Source organism: Chlorocebus sabaeus, chromosome 12 (assembly GCF_047675955.1).
Source record: "Chlorocebus sabaeus isolate Y175 chromosome 12, mChlSab1.0.hap1, whole genome shotgun sequence".
Lineage (NCBI taxonomy): Eukaryota > Metazoa > Chordata > Mammalia > Primates > Cercopithecidae > Chlorocebus > Chlorocebus sabaeus.
Window position 1 is genome coordinate 66,012,475 of NC_132915.1, and position 19,551 is coordinate 66,032,025.

Below are 19,551 nucleotides of genomic sequence, written 5' to 3' on the forward strand. Positions count from 1 at the left end.
AACCATCATTCTCAGCAAACTATTGCAAGAACAGAAAACCAAACACCATATGTTCTCACTCATAGGTGGGAACTGAACAATGAGATCACTTGGACTCGGGAAGGGGAACATCACACACTGGGGCCTATCACGGGGAGTGGGGAGCGGGGAGGGATTGCATTGGGAGTTATACCTGATGTAAATGACGAGTTGATGGGTGCTGACGAGTTGATGGGTGCAGCACGCCAACATGGCACAAGTATACATATGTAACAAACCTGCACGTTATCCACATGTACCCTAGAACTTAAAGTATAATTTTAAAAAAATGTTATTGAATTCCACAGAAATGTTAAAGCAATCTGAATGGAGTCAATCTTCCTCTCTCAAACCTTCCTTTTTCACTCTTTTCTGTTTACATGTAAATTTGGAGAGTGGTAACAGTTGCCATTTTGCATTTCATTGGTCTTATATTTCATTTTTTAAGAACAATTTTAAGTCAGTCTTATAGTTAACATAATTTCAAGTGGTCATTTTGAATTTTAATGATGAAAGACATTGAGCTACAGAAAGCAGCTCTGAAAATTATAGCAAAGCATACTCCATACATGGATCCTTTGAATGAAAGAATAATAGCGTGGATGGTTGATGAAGGAATAGAAGCTGCTGCTATTTAATGTATTCTCCATTCTCAGTTCATGGATACAGCCTCCAAATTTTACAAACAAAATAATCATCAGCACAACATCTCTGCATACCTATGGATTGGTCTTTTTCCAAAGCAGCCTCATGGTTTTCTTAGAAAAGTTTTTTATTTAAAAATATGTCTGTAGACACTTACTCCTGGTAGGCCTGGGAAAATGTAGATTACTTCATGTCTCTTTAAAAGCCTTTCAAAGAAACAAGTCAAGCTTGATTTGTGTTTTTGAGATAGAGAAAAGTAGTAAGGTAGGAGGACAGAGGAAATCTTAGCTTTAAAGGGAGAAAAAGATCTTTCAGTCCTTTTGTCAACACTTTAGCTTCTGCATTAGTCATAGGTCCCTTCCCCCTTGGCCATGGGTGGACCAAAGGAATAGCAGCCATTTGCACGTTTGTGAAAGGACAGTGGAAAGAAAAGAAAACAGCTGACACAAAAAAATGTGGGGGATTATTTCCCCCACAAGGTCAGTGGTTTCTGGATATTTGGCCTCCTTTTTTTTTTTTCCTTTATTTTGCTGTTTTTGATGTTATAAAATACAGTGCTAAGAACCTAACCCTATTAGTGAGATATTATTCAGAGTCTAATTTTTTTATTGTTATAATGAAAGTCACGTAGAATGCAAAGCTAGTGGACACAGTTAATACTCATATTTGATCGAAAAACTTTTCCTCTACTAAACTGAGTTCAAATTGGGGGCCTGCAAGTTAACTGATACTGGACAGGTTAACTGGAGAAAAGACAAAGTTTATTCACACTTTCTGAAGCGCTCAATATCACTAACTCTAAAGAAGAGTTTAGAGGGTTATAGAAGTAAGGGGTTATGCCTCTTCCTGTGGCATACCACAGCTGCCAGCACTTTGGGAGGCTGAAGGGGTTGGATCGCTTGAGCTCAGGAGTTCGAGACCAGCCTGGGTGACATGGTAAAACCCTGTCTCTGCTGAAAAAATTACAAAAAATTAGCCTAGCATGGTGGCACGTTCCTATAGTCCCAGCTACTCAGGAGGCTGAGGCGGCAGGATTGCTTAAGCCTGGGAGGCGGAGGTTGCAGTGAATCGAGATGGTACCACTGTACTCCAGTCTTGGTGACAGAGCAAGACCCTGTCTCCAAAAAAAAAAAAAAGTAAGGGGTTATATACCAACTTAACAAAAGGGGGTAGTTTAGGGAGTCAAAGGACAGAAGGATCTCATTTACACAATTTTTTTGTTATGTCTCAGTGCCCAGTGTCAGTCATCTCCCTCCTGTGGGTCCTCCCGGAGGTATGGGAGAGTTGTAACAACTCTCTGCTTTAGTCAGATAAAATAAGTTAAGATTTCATTCTGTATCTGCTGTTGGATTTTTGGACCCTTCACTGATTTTTTTTTTTTTTTTTTTTTTAGTATTTGTATATAGTCTGATGCTTTTCAATGTATTTTCACATACCTTATTTTATTCTCACAGGACTTTTTAGGCAGATAGGGCAAATACTGTTATCCCATTTCACAGGTCAGAAAACTGAGACTCAGAGAGGTTAAGTATTTGTCCAGGGCCACATAACTAATAACAAAGCCAAAATAAGAATTTCAGGTATTCAACATTTCTCACTATACCTTGAATACTCATAAATTGTGTAATCTGTTGTCAATCTATAAGTCCTTTAAAGGTGCCATGGTTGAGTAATATTTTATTTGTTTTATAGGAGAAGATGGTATAAACTGGTTCATCAGTGACAAAGACATTGAGGTAAAATCAAATTATTTTTAAAATTCAGAATAATAATTTCCTTTGCCTCATAGTTTATTATGATAACTTTTGGAACATTACTAAATTTAAGTGGCTTATAAGAACACATTTGATTTTTGGCGTATGAGTGATTTAACTCTTTAGAAACTTGGTTCAGCCTTGAGTTTTGTCAGTGAGTTAATAGCTGTAATCATCCAGTCCCCTTTCCCTTTCTGTTTCTTCTCTCCTGTGGTGAGTCCTCTCAGCCCATATGGCCTGGTACCACTAAAAAGATCAACACCGGAAATAACTGCTTCTTCAGTGTAAGGAAATGGTTAGTCTATTTTTAGGATGTGGCAGGTGTTTTTCTTTGTCAATTATTAGCCTTAATTGTGGCAGATGCTACAAAAAGAGAATAATTTTATAACTTGGTTTTGGGAGATAGCTAGATTGTATTGTGGTCCACTTGGCCAGTTCAGCAAAATAACAAATAAAAGATGAAAACTGTTTTAAAGGTGAAATTCTACCAAACAAGCTAAAGCATGGTTGGGATTTACAATTCCTCTTTAGATACTCCATATGAGATGCATTGTTGGTATTCTCTTACAAGATCCTAGATTTAGATTAGATTATGGGACAGTTAGAATTGGGTCACTCTGTAGGCAGAATGGATCTTAAAAGGACTCCAGTGGAAAGAAATTATCTCATTCCTTTATAGAAATTATCACCCAGTCTTGTAGGCAGTAACCCTGTGCTGTTCAAAAGAAGGGATATATTTGGTAGCTGTACTAACTTCACAAAAGACAAAGCCATAAAAACACCATTCCCTAACTCAAAATTTAAGCAGGCCTCTCATTCAGAAAAACATGGTGTACATTCAGTTATAGAAATCAGCAGTGGCTGCCCGGGCATGGTGGCTTACGCCTGTAATCCCAACACTTTGTGAGGCTGAGGTGGGTGGATCACCTGAAGTCAGGAGTTCAAAACCAGACTAGGCAACATGGTGAAACTCCATCTCTACTGAAAATACAAAAATTAGCCAGGTGTGGTGGTGGGTGCCTGTAGTCCCAGCTACTCGGGAGGCTGAGGCAGGAGAATCGCTTGAACCTGGGGAGTCGGAAGTTGCAGTGAGTCAAGATTGTGCCACTTCAGTCCAGCCTGGTCAAAAGAATGAAACTGTCTCAAAAAAAAAGAAAGAAAAGAAGTCAGCAGTGGCTTTGACTGAATGCTGCCACAATGTCTAAGTGATGCATGTCAGTACCCCTGCTAGATCTGAAACGTAGGTAGAGAAAGGTTAAAAAAAAAAAAAAAAAAAAAAAAAATCACATGGAGAAGTATAAAAGACTCAGCAGGCGGGAGGGGCAGACAAAAAGCAGTAGAGTTACCTTTATGGCACCTCCTTTTATGTTTTTCTACCTCTTTTTTTTTTTTTTTTTTTTTTTTTTGGAGATGGAATTTCACTCTTGTTGCCCAGGCTGGAGTGCAATGGCACAATCTCGGCTCACCACATCCTCCGCCTCCCAGGCACAAGTGATTCTCCTGCCTCAACCTCCCAAGTAGCTGGGATTACAGGCCTGCGCCACCACGCCCGGCTAGTTTTGTATTTTTAGTAGAGATGGGGTTTCTCTATGTTGGTCAGGCTGGTCTCGACTCCCGACCACAGGTGATCCGCCTGCCTTGGCCTCCCACTTGCTGGGATTACAGGCATGAGCCACCACGCCCGACCTCTGCCTCTTTTTAAGAGAACAAGAGAGATCATGACGTTCCCCTGTGGCTAGGTTCTAAGTTGAACAGTTGTAACTAATAATTCTCTTTCTTTATCAAGGTAATGGAACTGACTTGAAGCTTGATGTATCTTTATTCATTTATAGTTATCTTTAACAAGAGTAGTAGATGGCTTTTATTTAGCAGTGAAACAATATTTTTAATTCTTGATTTTTTTTTTCCGCTTAGGCCCAGATAGCTAATAACCGAACACCTGGAAGATGGACCCAGCGATACTATTCAGCCAACAAAAACATCATCTGTAGAAATTGTGACAAACGTGGCCATTTATCAAAGAACTGCCCCTTACCACGAGTACGTGAAATATGCCTTGCTTCTTTCCACATATGTAAACTCAAAATCTCAAGGGTGAGGCCGGGTGCGGTGGCTCACGCCTGTAATCCCAGCACTTTGGGAGGCCAAAGCGGGTGGATCGTGAGTTCAGGAGATCGAGACCATCCTGGCTAACATGGTGAAACCCCGTCTCTACTAAAAATATACAAAAAATTAGCCAGGCATGATGGCGGGCGCCTGTAGTCCCAGCTACTTGGGAGACTGAGGCAGAAGAATGGCGTGAACCCGGAAGATGGACCTTGCAGTGAGCAGAGATTGCACCACTGCACTCCAGCCTGGGTGACAAAGCAAGACACTGTCTCAAAAAAAAAAATCTCAAGAGTGAAACCCTATACCTTAGAATTCAAATCTTTTTATAGTATGTGTGTTAAATTTCATGTAGCTTACAGCCTAGTGTAGGAGAAATAATAATAAATTTGGAGTCAGAAAAATGTGGAATCAATTTTAACTTCTCATTACTAGTTGGGCAAATCATTTAACCCTCTATGCTTCTCGTTTTCTTGTCTATAAAATGAAAAGATTGAATCAGATGATTCCTGAGACCCCTTTTTCACTTCCAAACCTTCTACTTCATAAGACAGATTATTTCACTGTGAGATAATTTTTATTGTTAGAAAATTATAATTTGGGGCATTTTTAAATGTTTATTAATGTAAGTTATGTTAAGCAGGTACATCAACCTTTGGAACAACACAGAACTGAAGATCTTAGACGTTTCCTGACCAGATAATTAGCTCTTAACAAACATTTCTTCCATTCCTCCTATCTCTTCCAAATGACTGTTTTTCAAATAGTTCAGACAGCTCTCATGTTCCTTTTTTGTTTTTGCCTCTCCAGGCAAAACAGCTTCTGTATCTGTTTCTCCTATGACTTAGCTTCTAGATATGCTCCTCATTCTACTTTCCCTCTTACATACCTTTCATTTTGTCAATATTCCTATAAGAAGAGGCATAAGGAATAAATGCCAGCTGCTAGTATATACAGACTAAGCCTTTTTGGCAAACAGTATACATACAGTGTTTTGGACATTTTGTTTGATTTAACAGTTGTGCTCAAGATTCTACCTTTATTGGATCTCAAATTAGAAATAATTTTTTATGGGATTATATTGAAAAAGAAATACTAATCTTCTACCTTTTGAGACTGAAGAGATTTTAATGATTTTTTTGCCACATAGAAAGTTCGTCGCTGCTTCCTATGCTCCAGGAGCGGACACCTCCTGTATTCCTGTCCAGCCCCGCTTTGTGAATACTGTCCTGTGCCTAAGATGTTGGACCACTCATGTCTTTTCAGACATTCCTGGGATAAACAATGTGACCGATGTCATATGCTCGGCCACTATACAGATGTGAGTATCCTGCATGTAACTAATTTGTCAGGCTTTGGAGGGAGTGTGCAAGTTTGTAATTAATGTGCAAGTTTATAACTATCAGTCAGCATACCTAAAAGAATGTTTACTCTGTGCTATATAGATTGATAGTCATGTCCCTTTTGTCACTGAATATATATATAAAGCAGTGCTCTAAATATCAGTGTAAGGAGCCTACTGAATCAGGAGAGAGTATTAAGAGATAGCATTAACAAATATTTTAAGCCCATTCTAGCCCTTTTTCTTTATGTGCTTGCTAAATAAAGGCTGAATTTAAAGAGGTAATAAATAACATGTAAAATGTGTGTATTTATTCACATTTATTTATTAAGATGTAATCTCACTCTGTCACCCAGGCTGGAGTGCAGTGGTACAATCTCGGCTCATTGCAGCCTCTGCCTCCCAGGTTCCAGCGATCCTCCTACCTCAGACTCCCAAGTAGCTGGGACTACAGGCGCATGCCAACACTCCTGGCTAATTTTTGTATTTTTAGTAGAGATGGGGTTTTCACCATGTTGGCCAGGCTGGTCTTGAAATCTCGACCTCAGGTGATCCGCCCACCTCAGCCTCCCAAAGTGCTGGGATCACAAGCGTGAGCCACCGCATATGGCCTATTTATGCATATTTAAATGAAAATATATGCACAATTAGCAGTTATATAGAAATGTTTATAGGAAGCCTATTCTGATCTTTTTTTATTTTTATTTTACTTATTTATTTATTTATTGTTTTGTGATGGAGTCTCGCTCTTTCGCCCAGGCCGTGGAGTGCAGTGGCGCGATCTCGGCTCACTGCAACCTCCAGCTCCTGGGTTCAGGCGATTCTCCTGCCTCAGCCTCCCGAGTAGCTGGGATTACAGGCATGGGCCACCATGCCTGGCTATTCTTGTGTTTTTAGTAGAGATGGGGTTTCACCACCTTGGCCAGGATGGTCTCGATCTCCTGACCTCGTGATAGATCCACCTCAGCCTCCTAAAGTGCTGGGATTACAGGCCTGAGCCACTGCACCCAGCTTTTTTTTTTTTTTTTTTTTTTTTTTTCCAGACAGAGTCTCACTCTGTCACCCTGGCTGGAGTGCAGTGGCATGATCTTGGCTCACTGCAACCTCTGCCTCCCAGGTTCAAGCGATTCTCCTGCTTCAGCCTCCCAAGTAGCTGGGATTACAGGCACCCGCCACCATGCCCAGCTAATTTTTGTATTTTTAGTAGACAGCAGGGTTTCACATGGTCAGGCTGGTCTCAAACTCCTGACCTCAGGTGATCCATCGACCTCAGCCTCCCAAAGTGTTGAGATTAAAGGCGTGAGCCATTGCACCTGGCCTGATTCTTCTTCTTAATGATTTTGCTGTTCTAATAGTCTAAGGAAAGAAGGACAAGGCAGCCATTACTTTAAATTGCAGCATATTAAAAATGCTGTTTTGGACACCATTTTCATTGTATTGTTGTAAATGTATATGAAGTTTAGTCACAATTTCAAAGACCAGAGGGCTATTGAAATAAGTAAATCAGCTTTGATGTGGAATATGTAGCTTTCTACATTCAGTTTACCCTAACTCCTAATGAGTGTCTCATTAAGAGTGTTTCATTTTAGGTCTTAATTGCGTTTCTTACTACATAGTAACATATGTTTATTTTATATTAACAACTAATCAATACAAAGTCATTTTTCATCCTCATACCTAAGTGGCAATTCTAATTCATTTAAGGCGTATTTATGAAAGGAGTATATCTCATTCTCTTTTTTAAAGCATTACTTATCTATTTTTTAAAATAATAAAAGTACTTTAATATGTACTTCCCCAAAGTCATGATACGAAAGCAGAAACATTTTTCTAATTTTATTTATATTGAAATATACCTATAGTCTTTTTTTTACAGCCCTTTTTAATGCATGTCTGAAATACACCTATAATCTTTTGCTCAGTAAATTAGTATGGCTTTCTGTTGAAATGAATTTCAGATTAAAAGAGATTAGAGTGTGACTCTTTGGTACATATATGTATTTCTCATGTAAATAATGTGACAATTATTGTTGTAATTCCACCAGCAAATTTATACTTAAATTGTTACCCATTTTTTAAACAGTGGTGCATTTAATAATGTTTTGGCAAGTCATATTTTATCAATGGAATTGTGAAATTAAAATACATGTACACTTATATCTGGATAAGTATTGTCAAATTGCTCTTCTAAAAGATTGTATCAACGTATCCACCTACCAGCAGTGTTAAGAGAAATGAGCACTGCACTCATCAACCTTAAGTATTATCAGTCTTTAAAATTTTTGGCTAATCAGACCAAAAAATGATATTTTATTGTTTTAATTTGTATTTCTTTGGTTATTGATAAAGTGGTATATGGTTAATTAATTTGAATACTCTTCTCAAGGCTATATATAGAGATAGAAGTTGTCATTTCATTCCAAAGTACTTTAATCTTATTTTTCAGTGTTTACCAAGTCTTAAAAATGATAAATCCTGAATTGTCCTAGCATTATGTTGTTGTCTGCATTAAGTTGTCAATTATAATTTTCTTAGCAAGATTTTCTAGTTTGGCAGTTATCTTTAATAGCATCTGTTTATTTTACTGTTTTCTTCCAAAGAGCTCTGACAAATACGGTCTTATTTGCCTGTGGTAAAGAAGGGAGTAAGACATTATCATAGACAATTTTTTAAAAATAAAAAATGGTACTACAGAACAGTTAAAAATTTCTTGTAAAAGGTTATATAATCATCTGTGAGTGTTAATTCTATAGGCCATTCCTCTTCACTTAATTTTGGCCCCTAATATATGTTAAATTATTATCTAAAATGAGAATTAATAATCGCAATGAATGTAAGTTTTTTTAAATAGGGTTAAAATCGTGGTATGCTCCTGTAATGTCAGCTACTCAGGAGGCTAAGGCAGGAGGATCTCTTGATCCCAGGAATTTAAAACCTGGTGGCTCACACTTGTAATCTTAGCACTTTGGGAGGCCGAGCCAGGTGGATCACGAGGTCAAGAGATCGAGACCATCCTGGCCAACATGGTGTGAAACCCTGTCTTTACTAAAAATACAAAAATTAGCTGGGCATGGTGGTACACGCCTGTAGTCCCAGCTACTTGGGAGGCTGAAGCAGGAGAATCACTTCAACCCGGGAGGCAGAGGTTGCAGTGAGCCGAGATCATACTACTGCACTCCAGCCTGGCAACAGAGTAAGACTCTGTCTAAAACAAACAAACAAACAAACAAACAAAAAAACCAGTCTGGGCAACATAGTGAGAGCCCATCTCAAAAAATAAAATAAAATAGGGTTAGGCTGTGACCAGCTTCAGATAAGGCAGTACTCGTTTCCCCAAATCTACCAGTATCGACTATTTTTGTTGTAATTACATGGTGAAGGTTCTGGATGCTGGTCTTTGTAGCCTACCCACCTGGTATAGGATTCTCTCACAGCGCAGTCAAGCCTGGGGTCTGCTGACTCCTTGTGGCAAGGCTCATAGTCCTTCCACCACCCCAGAAACTTCATGAGAATTCACATGGAAGCCGAGTCATTCTGGCCCCTTGTTGTTGGAACTGTACATGCTTTAAGTCTGTCTTGAAACCTGGGCCTCCACAGAAAATTTGTTTCCTCTGCAACCCTATCAGATGCTTGCTGCTCATCTTCCATGATCCTGAATTAAGAGATGATATCAGCCTCTTTCTCACTTGCTATGGCTGCTTTTAAGTCATTACTCAACCCTTTTTATATAGATATCTTTGGCTTATTTAAGGCTTATACCCTCTGGCAATACTATCCTGTACCTTTCTTTGTCATTTTCATCTTCCCACCTACTGGATTTTCTGCTCATTCACGGAGGATTTCTGAAACCCTGAATAACTATAGATGTTCTAACTTTTTATAAATTGACAATATCGAGAAACTTCCAAGGCTGGGTGCAGTGGCTCACGCCTGTTACCCAGCACTTTGGGAGGCCGAGGTAGGCAGATCACTTGAGGCCATAAGTTTGAGGCCAGCCTGGCCAACATGGCAAAACCCTGTCCCTACTAAAAATACAAAAGTTAGCTGAGTGTGGTGGTGCACACCTGTAATTCCAGCTACTGGGAAGGCTGAGGCATGAGAATTGCTAGAACCCAGGATGCAGAAGTTTCAGTGAACTGAGATCGCACCACTGCACTCCAGCCTGGGCAACAGAGTGAGACAGTTTCCAAAAAAACAAAAGGAAAGAAACTTGCCCTTTTACTTTATATATTCTCATAGTCACACACCTAAACCTCTGTTTGGCCAGATTACCAGATGTATGTATGCAAAGAGAATTTGTAGTGAAAATTGTCGAGTCATATTCAAATCCTTTCTGTAATGAAAAGCTCTTTCCTAAAATCTGTTGGAAATTCCTCATTGATTAACTACTTCTGTAAAAGTATTTGGTTGAAATCCCAGAGTTTTATGAGGTGAAGGATAAAAAGATGGCTCAAGGCCTACCAAAGTCAACCTGCATCATTAGTCCCTTTCAGAAGACAAGAACCTGGAGTGTGGAAAGAATCCTGTTTCTGAATCTGCTATAGTTTCTCTCCTCACTTGCCAACAATTTTTAAATATACAGAGAATTTTTAAATGTCTGTATACATTTAGCTTGCACACAGAGCAATTCTGTGAGGTATCTCTGACATTTCCAAGATAACAACAGCCATACATAATTGTATGTTTACTGTGCTGGAGGAGTGCTTCATTCACCACTATGTCCTTAGCATATAGTAGGTGTTCAGTAGATTTAATCCTCACAAGCAGGATATGAAGTGTAAGTACTATTTATTACTCCTATTTTACAAACTAAAAACTGAGACACTACAAGGTTAATAAGTTTTGCCCAAGGTCTAAAAGCTAAAATGATGCTGTACTTTATGAATATATGTGGAGAAAGCTTGCATATTGGCAATCTAGGAATCATCAGTTTATCTCCTGCTCAGAGGATCTCTCAACTTTCTTTCTTAAATATGCAGATATTATAGCTCTAATAAGCAACTTTAATATAACACTCATGACATTGGGACAACATAGTGAGACTTCCACTCTTTACCAAAAAAGATTTAAAAATTAGGCAGGCAGGGTGGCACGCACCTGTAGTCCCAGCTACTCAGAAGGCTGAGGTGGGAGGATTACTTGAGCCCAGGAGGTCAAGGCTGCAGTGAGCTATGATCACATCACTGCACTCCAGCCTGGGTGAAAGAGTAAGACTCTCTCTTCAAAAAAAAAAAAAAAAAAAAAAAAAAAAACCAATATATTATAAAACACATGAGGAAAAATATTTTCCAAACAAAAATAAATTTTACCTTAGGTTTTCAGCACTTTAAAAAACCCCTGGGGATCAAGAAAGCAGTATAGCATGTTGATTTTCAGACACAGAGCCAATTCTGTGATACCATAGAGCTTTACTGCTCACAAGAGACTGTTGCAGCTTCAGCAATCTTTATTAATTGTTCAGATTGCCACTCTTTTTTATTAAAGCATGAGTGAGTTAGTGTCAGATATAATCAAAATCCAAACCTAAATTTTCTCCCTTTATTCAGCAATTTTTTTTCTCAAATTCCCTGCTCAGTGCTTTTAACTTTTAAAGTCTGATTTTTTAATACAGTAGGAGAAAATAATTCATAGAACATATTTCACTTTATTCCTTTATTTATTTTTATTTTTATGTTTATTTTTGAAACAGAGTCTCACTCTGCCGCCCAGGCTGGAGTGCAGAGGTGTGATCTCAGCTCACTGCAACCTCTGCCTCCCAGATTCGAGCAATTCTCCTGCCTCGGCCTCCCAAGTAGCTGAGATTACAGGCATGAGCCACCACACCCAGCTAATTTTTGTATTTTTAATAGAGGCGGGGTTTCACCATGTTGGCCAGGCTGATGCCGAACTCCTGACCTCAGGTGATCCGCCCGCCTTGGCCACCCAAAGTGCTGGGGTTACAGGCGTGAGCTATCACACGTGGCGTTTTTACTTTTTTGATGCTAGAAAAATGCTCCCATATCAGCCATATACTACAATATTTTTCACAGTGCAAAAGTTTATTTTAAGGAGAACTCAGTATAAACTGTGTAGTCTTTAACATACACGTGAGTGCTCAATGATGTTTCTTCAATAAATACATATGTAAAACTGAAAACTAATGTCTTTTATTTAAATTTTTATTAAACTTGGAGATTTCCAGCAGGAAATATAAAGCATCTAGTACAAATCATTTCATACTTGTCGAATCCAGAATGGACAGTTACTAGAGCATTATTTTTGTAAAGGTAGTTATTTAAGAAACAGGTATTTATTTTATTTTTAGTCTATTCCAAGGAGCACTGAGTAGTATTCATACAATTTCCTCCCCTTATCCTTTCCACAGTCTTACTCAGATATGACTGGCCAGAAATAAGAATGGCTGAAACATATTATTGAGCTGAATAACTAAGCCAAGATTTGAATTTAAAGACTTGCTTAATTCAAATATTTTGTGTAATGGCGGTTCTACCTTTATTCAAAAACATCTCCAGTGTTCTACCACCTAAAAAACTTTCTACATTTGTTCATTTAGCAAAAATTTGCTGGTTGCCTCTTACATGCCAGACAGTATTCCAAGTACTAGGGGAAAAAAAGATGAATAAGACATGATCCCTGCCCTTGAGAAACTCAGAGTATAATAGGAAAGATGGGTGTGTTAAGAAGAGTGTAAAGTGTAATATGAAAGTACATCAGGGTGGTGATAAATGAAAGAGTCTTAGAAGACTCTAAACTTAGTGACTTGCAGATAATGTGTACCTAGAAAATGTAGAAAGTGTAACATAGACCTACGAAGGGAGCCAAGTAAGTGTGTCTTTTTATTTTGAGATAATTATAGATTCACATACAGTTTTAAGAAATAATATAGAGGACTGGGCGCAGTGACTCATTCCGGTAACCACAACCCAGCCCTTTGGGAGGCCAAATCAGAAGGATTGCCTGAGACCAGGAGTTTGAGAACAGCCTAAGCAATATAGTGAGACCCTATATCTACAAAAAAACATTTTTTTAAAGAAATGATAAAATTAAGATTCAGATAGCAAATAATCATGAACAAACTAATTTCCCTGCTAAACTTACTTGAAGTTAAGAGAAACCACTGATATATTCAGATCTACTTAATGAAATTGAGAATGCCTAAATAAGAATAAATAATTACAAATTAAAATGCCCCCTCCCCAACAAAGTAACTAGGATGTATAAAATCACAATGGGAGGAAGGAATGAAGGGGATAATTTTGAAAATAAAAATTCATCTCTGAAAAAACTAAAATGCTAGAATTATATTATTGTGATAGATTGATATGTACCTTCAGATAAATATGTAGTTCTGCTGACAGTGTGCATTACACTATCTTTGGAAATAAAGAGGAAAATGAGACTTTGGTTAGATACATGTACTTTGTTCCACCCACTTTTCTCAACGTTTTAATGTTATTTATAGGTAATATTGGAGCCAGAGGGCAGGCTACAACTGATTGATTGTCTGACACAATTGTCGTATAGGCTTACCAAGTGTTTATTTAACTGAGAGATCAGACTACTTCAAGAAAGTTAAGTAGATTTCTATACTTGAAGGTCTCCTATCCTCTTGATGTACACAAAACTCATGATAATGTTAGTGAAAATTGCATATGTGTTCATTGTTCAGGGAGTAAATCCCAAAATCAGGAATTAGTAATTTATTGGAACTGTTACCAAGCCACCTAATAAATGAATATCTGAAATTTTTCATGGTTGCAAATGTATGTGGCCTTATGTAAATAATTATGGTCTACATTTTAAACTTGAAGGCGTATGATACAGTTTGGCTCCATGTCCCCACTCGAATCTCAAGTTGAATTGTAATTCCCAATGTTGAGGGAGGGACCTGGTGGGAGGTGATTGGATCATGGGGGCAGATTTCCCCCGTGCTGTTCTTGCAATAGTAAGTTCTCATGAGATTTGATGGTTTAAAAGTGTATGGCACCCTGCCCCTCATTTGCTCTCTTTCTCTCCTGCCAACGTGAAGAAGGTGCTTGCTTCCGCTTCAACTTCCACCATGATTGTAAGTTTCCTGAGGCCTCCTCAGTCATGCTTCCTGTTAAGCCTGTGGAACTTGAGTCAGTTAAACCTCTTTTCTTCATAAATTACCCCAGTGTTAGGTAATTCTTTATAGTAATGTGAAAATGGACTAATACAGTATATAACTTAGTACATTTAAAGTTTGAAGGAGAAACCAGTTCTTATTTTAAATTGTACTAAATGGTTTCCTTTCTAGTCATTTCTAAGTAACCTGAAAATTCCTCCAATCTTTTTAACTCTCCCTATAGTACATACCTCCTTGTCTAGTATTAGTCACTTTCAGTGGACTCAGCAGCTTACTAGCAAGCTTATCTTGTCTTTATAGAAAATGTAAGAGTAAGTGTGTAGAAAATACAGATAATTCCCATTCTTCAGACCCTTACCTTTCATCAAAGGAAGAGAAAGATTGTCTCCTTCTAGCCTGCCTTTATAAACTTTATAAGCTCTCAACATTAAAGGATAAATAAACTTCAGTTTTTCTCTGAGAATCTTACAGCACTGAGGAATGGACTGACTTACTCTTCAGTCCAATCACATTTGGGAAGACACAAGTCTCTGATATATAAAGCAGAAGGCCACTAAGAATTTGTTAAATTTCAAACTTACTATGTGCCACATCTTTTTAAAACTAAATCTAGGTATAAAAGTCCATGTAGACTTGAATTTTACTATTAAATCCACTAATATGAACAAATTCTGGGACATAATTATCTGAGTTATGAATTGAGAGTGAAAATAAGATCCTTGTTAACAACCCTAAGGCTAAAAGATTCAATAAATCTTACAGAATAAGGTCAGTGCTGCTGACCTTTATAGATCCCTGGATGTGGTGGAAGTTGCCTATAGTCCCAGTACGTGGGAGGATGAGGCAGGAAGATCACTTGAGCAAAGGAGTTCAAGTCCAACCTGGGCAACATAGCAAGACTCGATCTCTTTAAAAAAAAAAAAAAAAAAAGTATACATTCCAGACAGCTTTCTGATTTTGTTTTGAAAGTTTCTGTCAAATTACACAGCAGTGAAGCAATATGCACAATTGGGAAAGCTGTTTAACCTCAAACTATTCAAAGACTTACTTATAGAGATCTGTTTGCTAGCATACTAATCAATTCTATGTATAATCTTGTTGTACTAATCAATTCTATGTATGATCTTGTACTAATCCTATATATGATCTGGTCGAACCCAATAAGCAGTTATTCATCTTGAAAAAGAGCTGTTTTCCTCAGTTGTCTACTAGTTAAAATAATTAGGCATGCCATCTAAAAGGTACACACAGTTCATCTTGAAAACTTACAAATGCCTGTAGTATGATTATATTTCAGTTAAAAAAAAAAGTGAGCTCTGTGTAATCTACATGTGTGTGTATATATGTACATATATAAACAATGATAAATGGGGTAAAAGAATACATACCACGCTCTTAACATTGATTTTCCTCATCAGACTGGGAATAGGTTAGAAAAGAGGGCTGAAAAATGCAATTAGTTTTGCCTTTATTCGTATTTTTATTGTATTGTTTCATTTGTTTTAAAAAGAGAGTAAAAAGATTATGCAGGATTTCAGTTTAATAGTAAGCGTGATCTTCATTTGTTGTAAGGCATTCTACTAATCGTTTGCTTGATAAAAATAAAGCAATACTAAACTACTTTCAGAAGTTCAAGAAACTCAAGCAAATTATATAATAAATATTATGAGCTAATTGGCCTTTTATAGAACATAAAAATAATTCTATCTGTAATCATGGAAGACATGGCTCAATTTTTAAATTATTTCATCCAGTGTTATTCTAAACTTTTACTTTTTTTAGCCCATTATATTTTAGACAGAAACCGTTCTAATGTAGCAGGAAAAATTTCTAAAGTAAGCTACAGGGTCTCAAAGCCTTCTTTCTCACCCTCTCATCACCCTTGCTACCCACTGCTACTGGTTTAGGGATGCTTATTTGGGACAGAGTATCACTCTGTTGACAGACTGGAGTGCAGTGGTGCGATCTCAGCTCACTGCAACTTCTGCCTCCTGGGTTCAAGCGATTCTCCTGCCTCAGCCTCCCAAGTACCTGGGACTACAGGCACGCACTACCACACCCAGCTGCTTTTTGTATTTTTAGTACAGATGGGATTTCGCCATGTTGTCCACCCTGGTCTTAAACTCCTAACCTCAAGTGATCTGCCCGCCTCAGCCTCCTAAAGTGCTGGGATTACAGGCATGAGCCAATGTGTCCAGCCAAGAACTTTATTCTTACAAGAATCTGGCACAATGGAAGGGTCTTTTAATGGTGTAGATAACAATGTCCAGTGATTTAAAACAGCTCTTCACAGGTCTCTGTAATTGTAACTCTTTCCCTGTTCTTAACAAACCAAAACTTGATCGTCTCACAACTTTTCCATAAATGAGTTGATCAGAGACCTGTATAGTGCTTGGCAAATACCACCTGAGCTGCCAATACTGGCTGGATTTCACATACGCCTTTTTTTTTTTTTTTTTTAATAAGCCAATAGAAAAAAATTGCAGGCATATATAAAAAATTGGTAGATCAAAAAAAAAAGTTTGGAGTGGGCCCTGTGTGGTGGCTCACACCTGTAATCCCAGCACTTTGGGAGGCCAAGGCAGGCAGATCACTTAAGGTCAGGAGTTCAAGACCAGCCTGGCCAACATGTTGAAACCCTGTCTCTACTAAAAATACAAAAATTAGCCAGGCGTGGTGGCACACACCTATAATCCCTACTACTTGGGAGGCTGAGGTGGGAGAATCTGAAGTGGGAGAATCACAAGTCAGAGAATCACTGGAACTCGGGAGGTGGAGGTTGCAGTGAACCAAGATCGCATCCCTGCACTCCAACCTGGGCAACAGAGCAAGACTGTCTCAAAAAAAGAAAAGAAAAGTTTGGAGTAAAATATTCTAAAATATTTGCTCTTGTTATGTCAGGAATTATAGATGTTTTATTGTTTTCTACTTTTTATTTCTATTAATCTCTATTTGCTAGTTTTATATTAGTCATTCTAATAGACGTATACTATCTATCTTATTATAGTTTTAGTTTGCATTTTCTAATGGCTAATAATGTTGAATATCCTTTCATGTATGCACTTATCATCCTTCTTTCTTCTTTGGTGAAATATTAACATCCCTTCCTAATTTTTAATGAGAGTGTTAATTTTCTTCTCATTGGCTGTTGATAGTTCTGTCTGTATTTTGGATATAAGTCTTCAGTTGGGTATGTGATTTCAGAATATTTTTTTCTAGTCCATAGTTTGTCTTCGTATTTTCTTGACAGTTCTCAGGCAAAGCAGAAATGTTTAAATTTAATGAAGTCTAACTTATAAATTTGAACTCTTTACCCAACCCCAGATCACAAAGTTTTTTGTTTTTGTTTTTTGAGACAGGGTCTCATTCTGTCCCGCAGGCTGAAGTGTAGTGGTGCAATCTTGGCTCACTGCAACCTCCACCTCCCAGGCTCAAGTGATCCTACCACCTCAGCCTCCTAGTTGTTGCGACGATAGGCACATACCACCATGCTCGTCTGACTTTTCTATTTTTTATAGAAATGAGGTTTTGTTTTGTTGCCCAGGCTGGTCTTGAACTCCTGGACTCAAGTGATCTGCCCACCTTGGCCTCAAGTGCTAGTATTACAGGCATGAGCCACCATGGCCAGCCAGATTTTCTCCTGTGTATTCTTTCAGATGTTTCTACTTTTATATTAAGATCTGTTATCTATTTTGAGTTAAACTTTGTATAATATGAGGTTTAGATCAAGGTTCTTTTTTTTTTCTTTACGTATGGTTGACCAGTTGTTCTAATACCATTTGTCGAAAAGACTTTCCATTCTCAACTGAATTGATTTTGCATCTTTGTCAAAGGTCAATTGGCCATATTTACATAGATTGATTCCTGGACTCTATTTTGTTGCACTGATGTATGTATATGTCCTACTTGCTAAGGCCATATGGTCTTGATTGCTATAGTTTTATAGTAAGTCTTAAAATAAGTAGCGAGATTTCTTAAACTTTTGTTTTTGTTTTGTTTTTGAGATCCCAAGTGTCACTCTGTTGCCCAGGCTAGAGTGCAGTGGCACCGTGTTGGCTCACTGCAACCTCCGTCTCCTGGGTTCAAGCAATTCTCCTGTCTCAGCCTCCCAAGTAGCTGGGATTACAGGTGCCCACCACCACGCTTGGCTTATTTTTATATTTTTAGTAGAGACAGGGTTTCACCATGTTGGCCAGGCTAGTCTCGAACTCCTGACCTCAGGTGATCTGCCAACCTTGGCCTCCCAAATTGTTGGAATTACAGGTGTGAGCCACCACACCTGGCCAACTTCGGTTATTTTTTTACAAAATAACTTTTGCTGTTCTAATTCCTTTGCCCCTTCATATAATTCTAGAATCACCTTGTCTATACTTGTAATAATTTCTGATAGGATTTTGATTACAGTTGTGTTCAGTCTATAGACTGAACTCCACTGTTCTATAGTTGACTCCACTGTATTGAGTCTTCCAATCCATGAACATGGTATGTCTCTTTGTTTATTTAGAACTCCTTTAGCTTCCATTATCAGATTTTTGTAGTTTTAACTATACACGTTCTCTACATAGTTAGAGTTATGTGTATTTAAGTTATAAGTATTTTGCCTTTCTTGGAATTATAGAAAAAAGGTATTGTCTTACTACAACATCAGACCTAAGGATGATTATTTGTGTATCTGACATATGCTGGATGCTATCAACATCTTGGGAGAAGAAGAAAAGGAAATTTCCCCAAGAGCATTCCATGCGATTTAGAACTGGATAACAGGGCATTGATTGTAAGTAGAATGAGTTTAATGTAGTTGACTAAGGTGAATTAGGATTGGTTTTGGTGGTTTTAAACAATTTGCTCTATTAAGTATTTGTTATTTATGATGGACTTTGTATAATTGTGTTTTTTTTTTTATTTATTTTTGAGACAGAGTCTCACTCTGTTGCCCAGGCTGGAGTGCAGTGGTGTAATCTCGGCTCAATGCAACCTCCGCCTCCTGGGTTCAAGCGATTCTCCTGCCTCAGCCTCCCAAGTAGCTGGGAGTACAGGCACTTACCACCACATCCGCCTAATCTTTTGTATTTTTAGTAGAGACGGGGTTTCATGTGTTAGCCTGGATGGCCTCAATCTCCTGACCTCGTGATCCGCCTACCTTGGCCTCCCAAAGTACTGGGATTACAGGCATGAGCCACCAGGCCCGGCCACCATTTTTTCTTTTTCTTTTTAAGTAGAGGTGGGGTCTCGCTGTTAGCCACACTGGTCTCAAACTCTTGGCCTGAAGTGATCCTCCCACATCAGTCTCCCAAAGTGCTGGGATTACAGAAATGAGCCACTGTTCCTGGCCTATAATTGGTTTATAAGTAAAGTTCTAAATTTTCACTTTGAAATTATTTTACCAGGCTGGGTGCCATGGCTTATGCCTGTAATTTCAGCCTTTGGGAGGCCAAGGTGAAAAGATCGCTTGGGGCCAGGAGTTTGAGACCAGCCTAGGGACCATAGTGAGACTCCATCTCTACAAAAAATGAAAAATTAGCCAAGCACTGTGGTCCATGCCTGTAGTCGTAACTACTCTGGAGGCTGAGGTCAGAGAA

At 38.3% G+C, this 19,551-nt stretch overlaps 1 protein-coding gene across 8 annotated transcripts in view; it reads left to right on the top strand.

The window, feature by feature from the left end:
• The window catches only part of ZCCHC7 (zinc finger CCHC-type containing 7), a 235,435-nt gene that overhangs the window by 178,657 nt on the left and 37,227 nt on the right, over nucleotides 1-19,551 (top strand). For all 8 annotated transcript variants that reach the window (XM_007968714.3, XM_007968712.3, XM_007968717.3 and 5 more), the window contains exons 3-5: nucleotides 2,356-2,399; nucleotides 4,332-4,457; nucleotides 5,674-5,844. In XM_007968714.3, coding sequence (XP_007966905.3) covers nucleotides 2,356-2,399; nucleotides 4,332-4,457; nucleotides 5,674-5,844 — 341 coding nt within the window. The remainder of the gene's footprint in view (nucleotides 1-2,355; nucleotides 2,400-4,331; nucleotides 4,458-5,673; nucleotides 5,845-19,551) is intronic.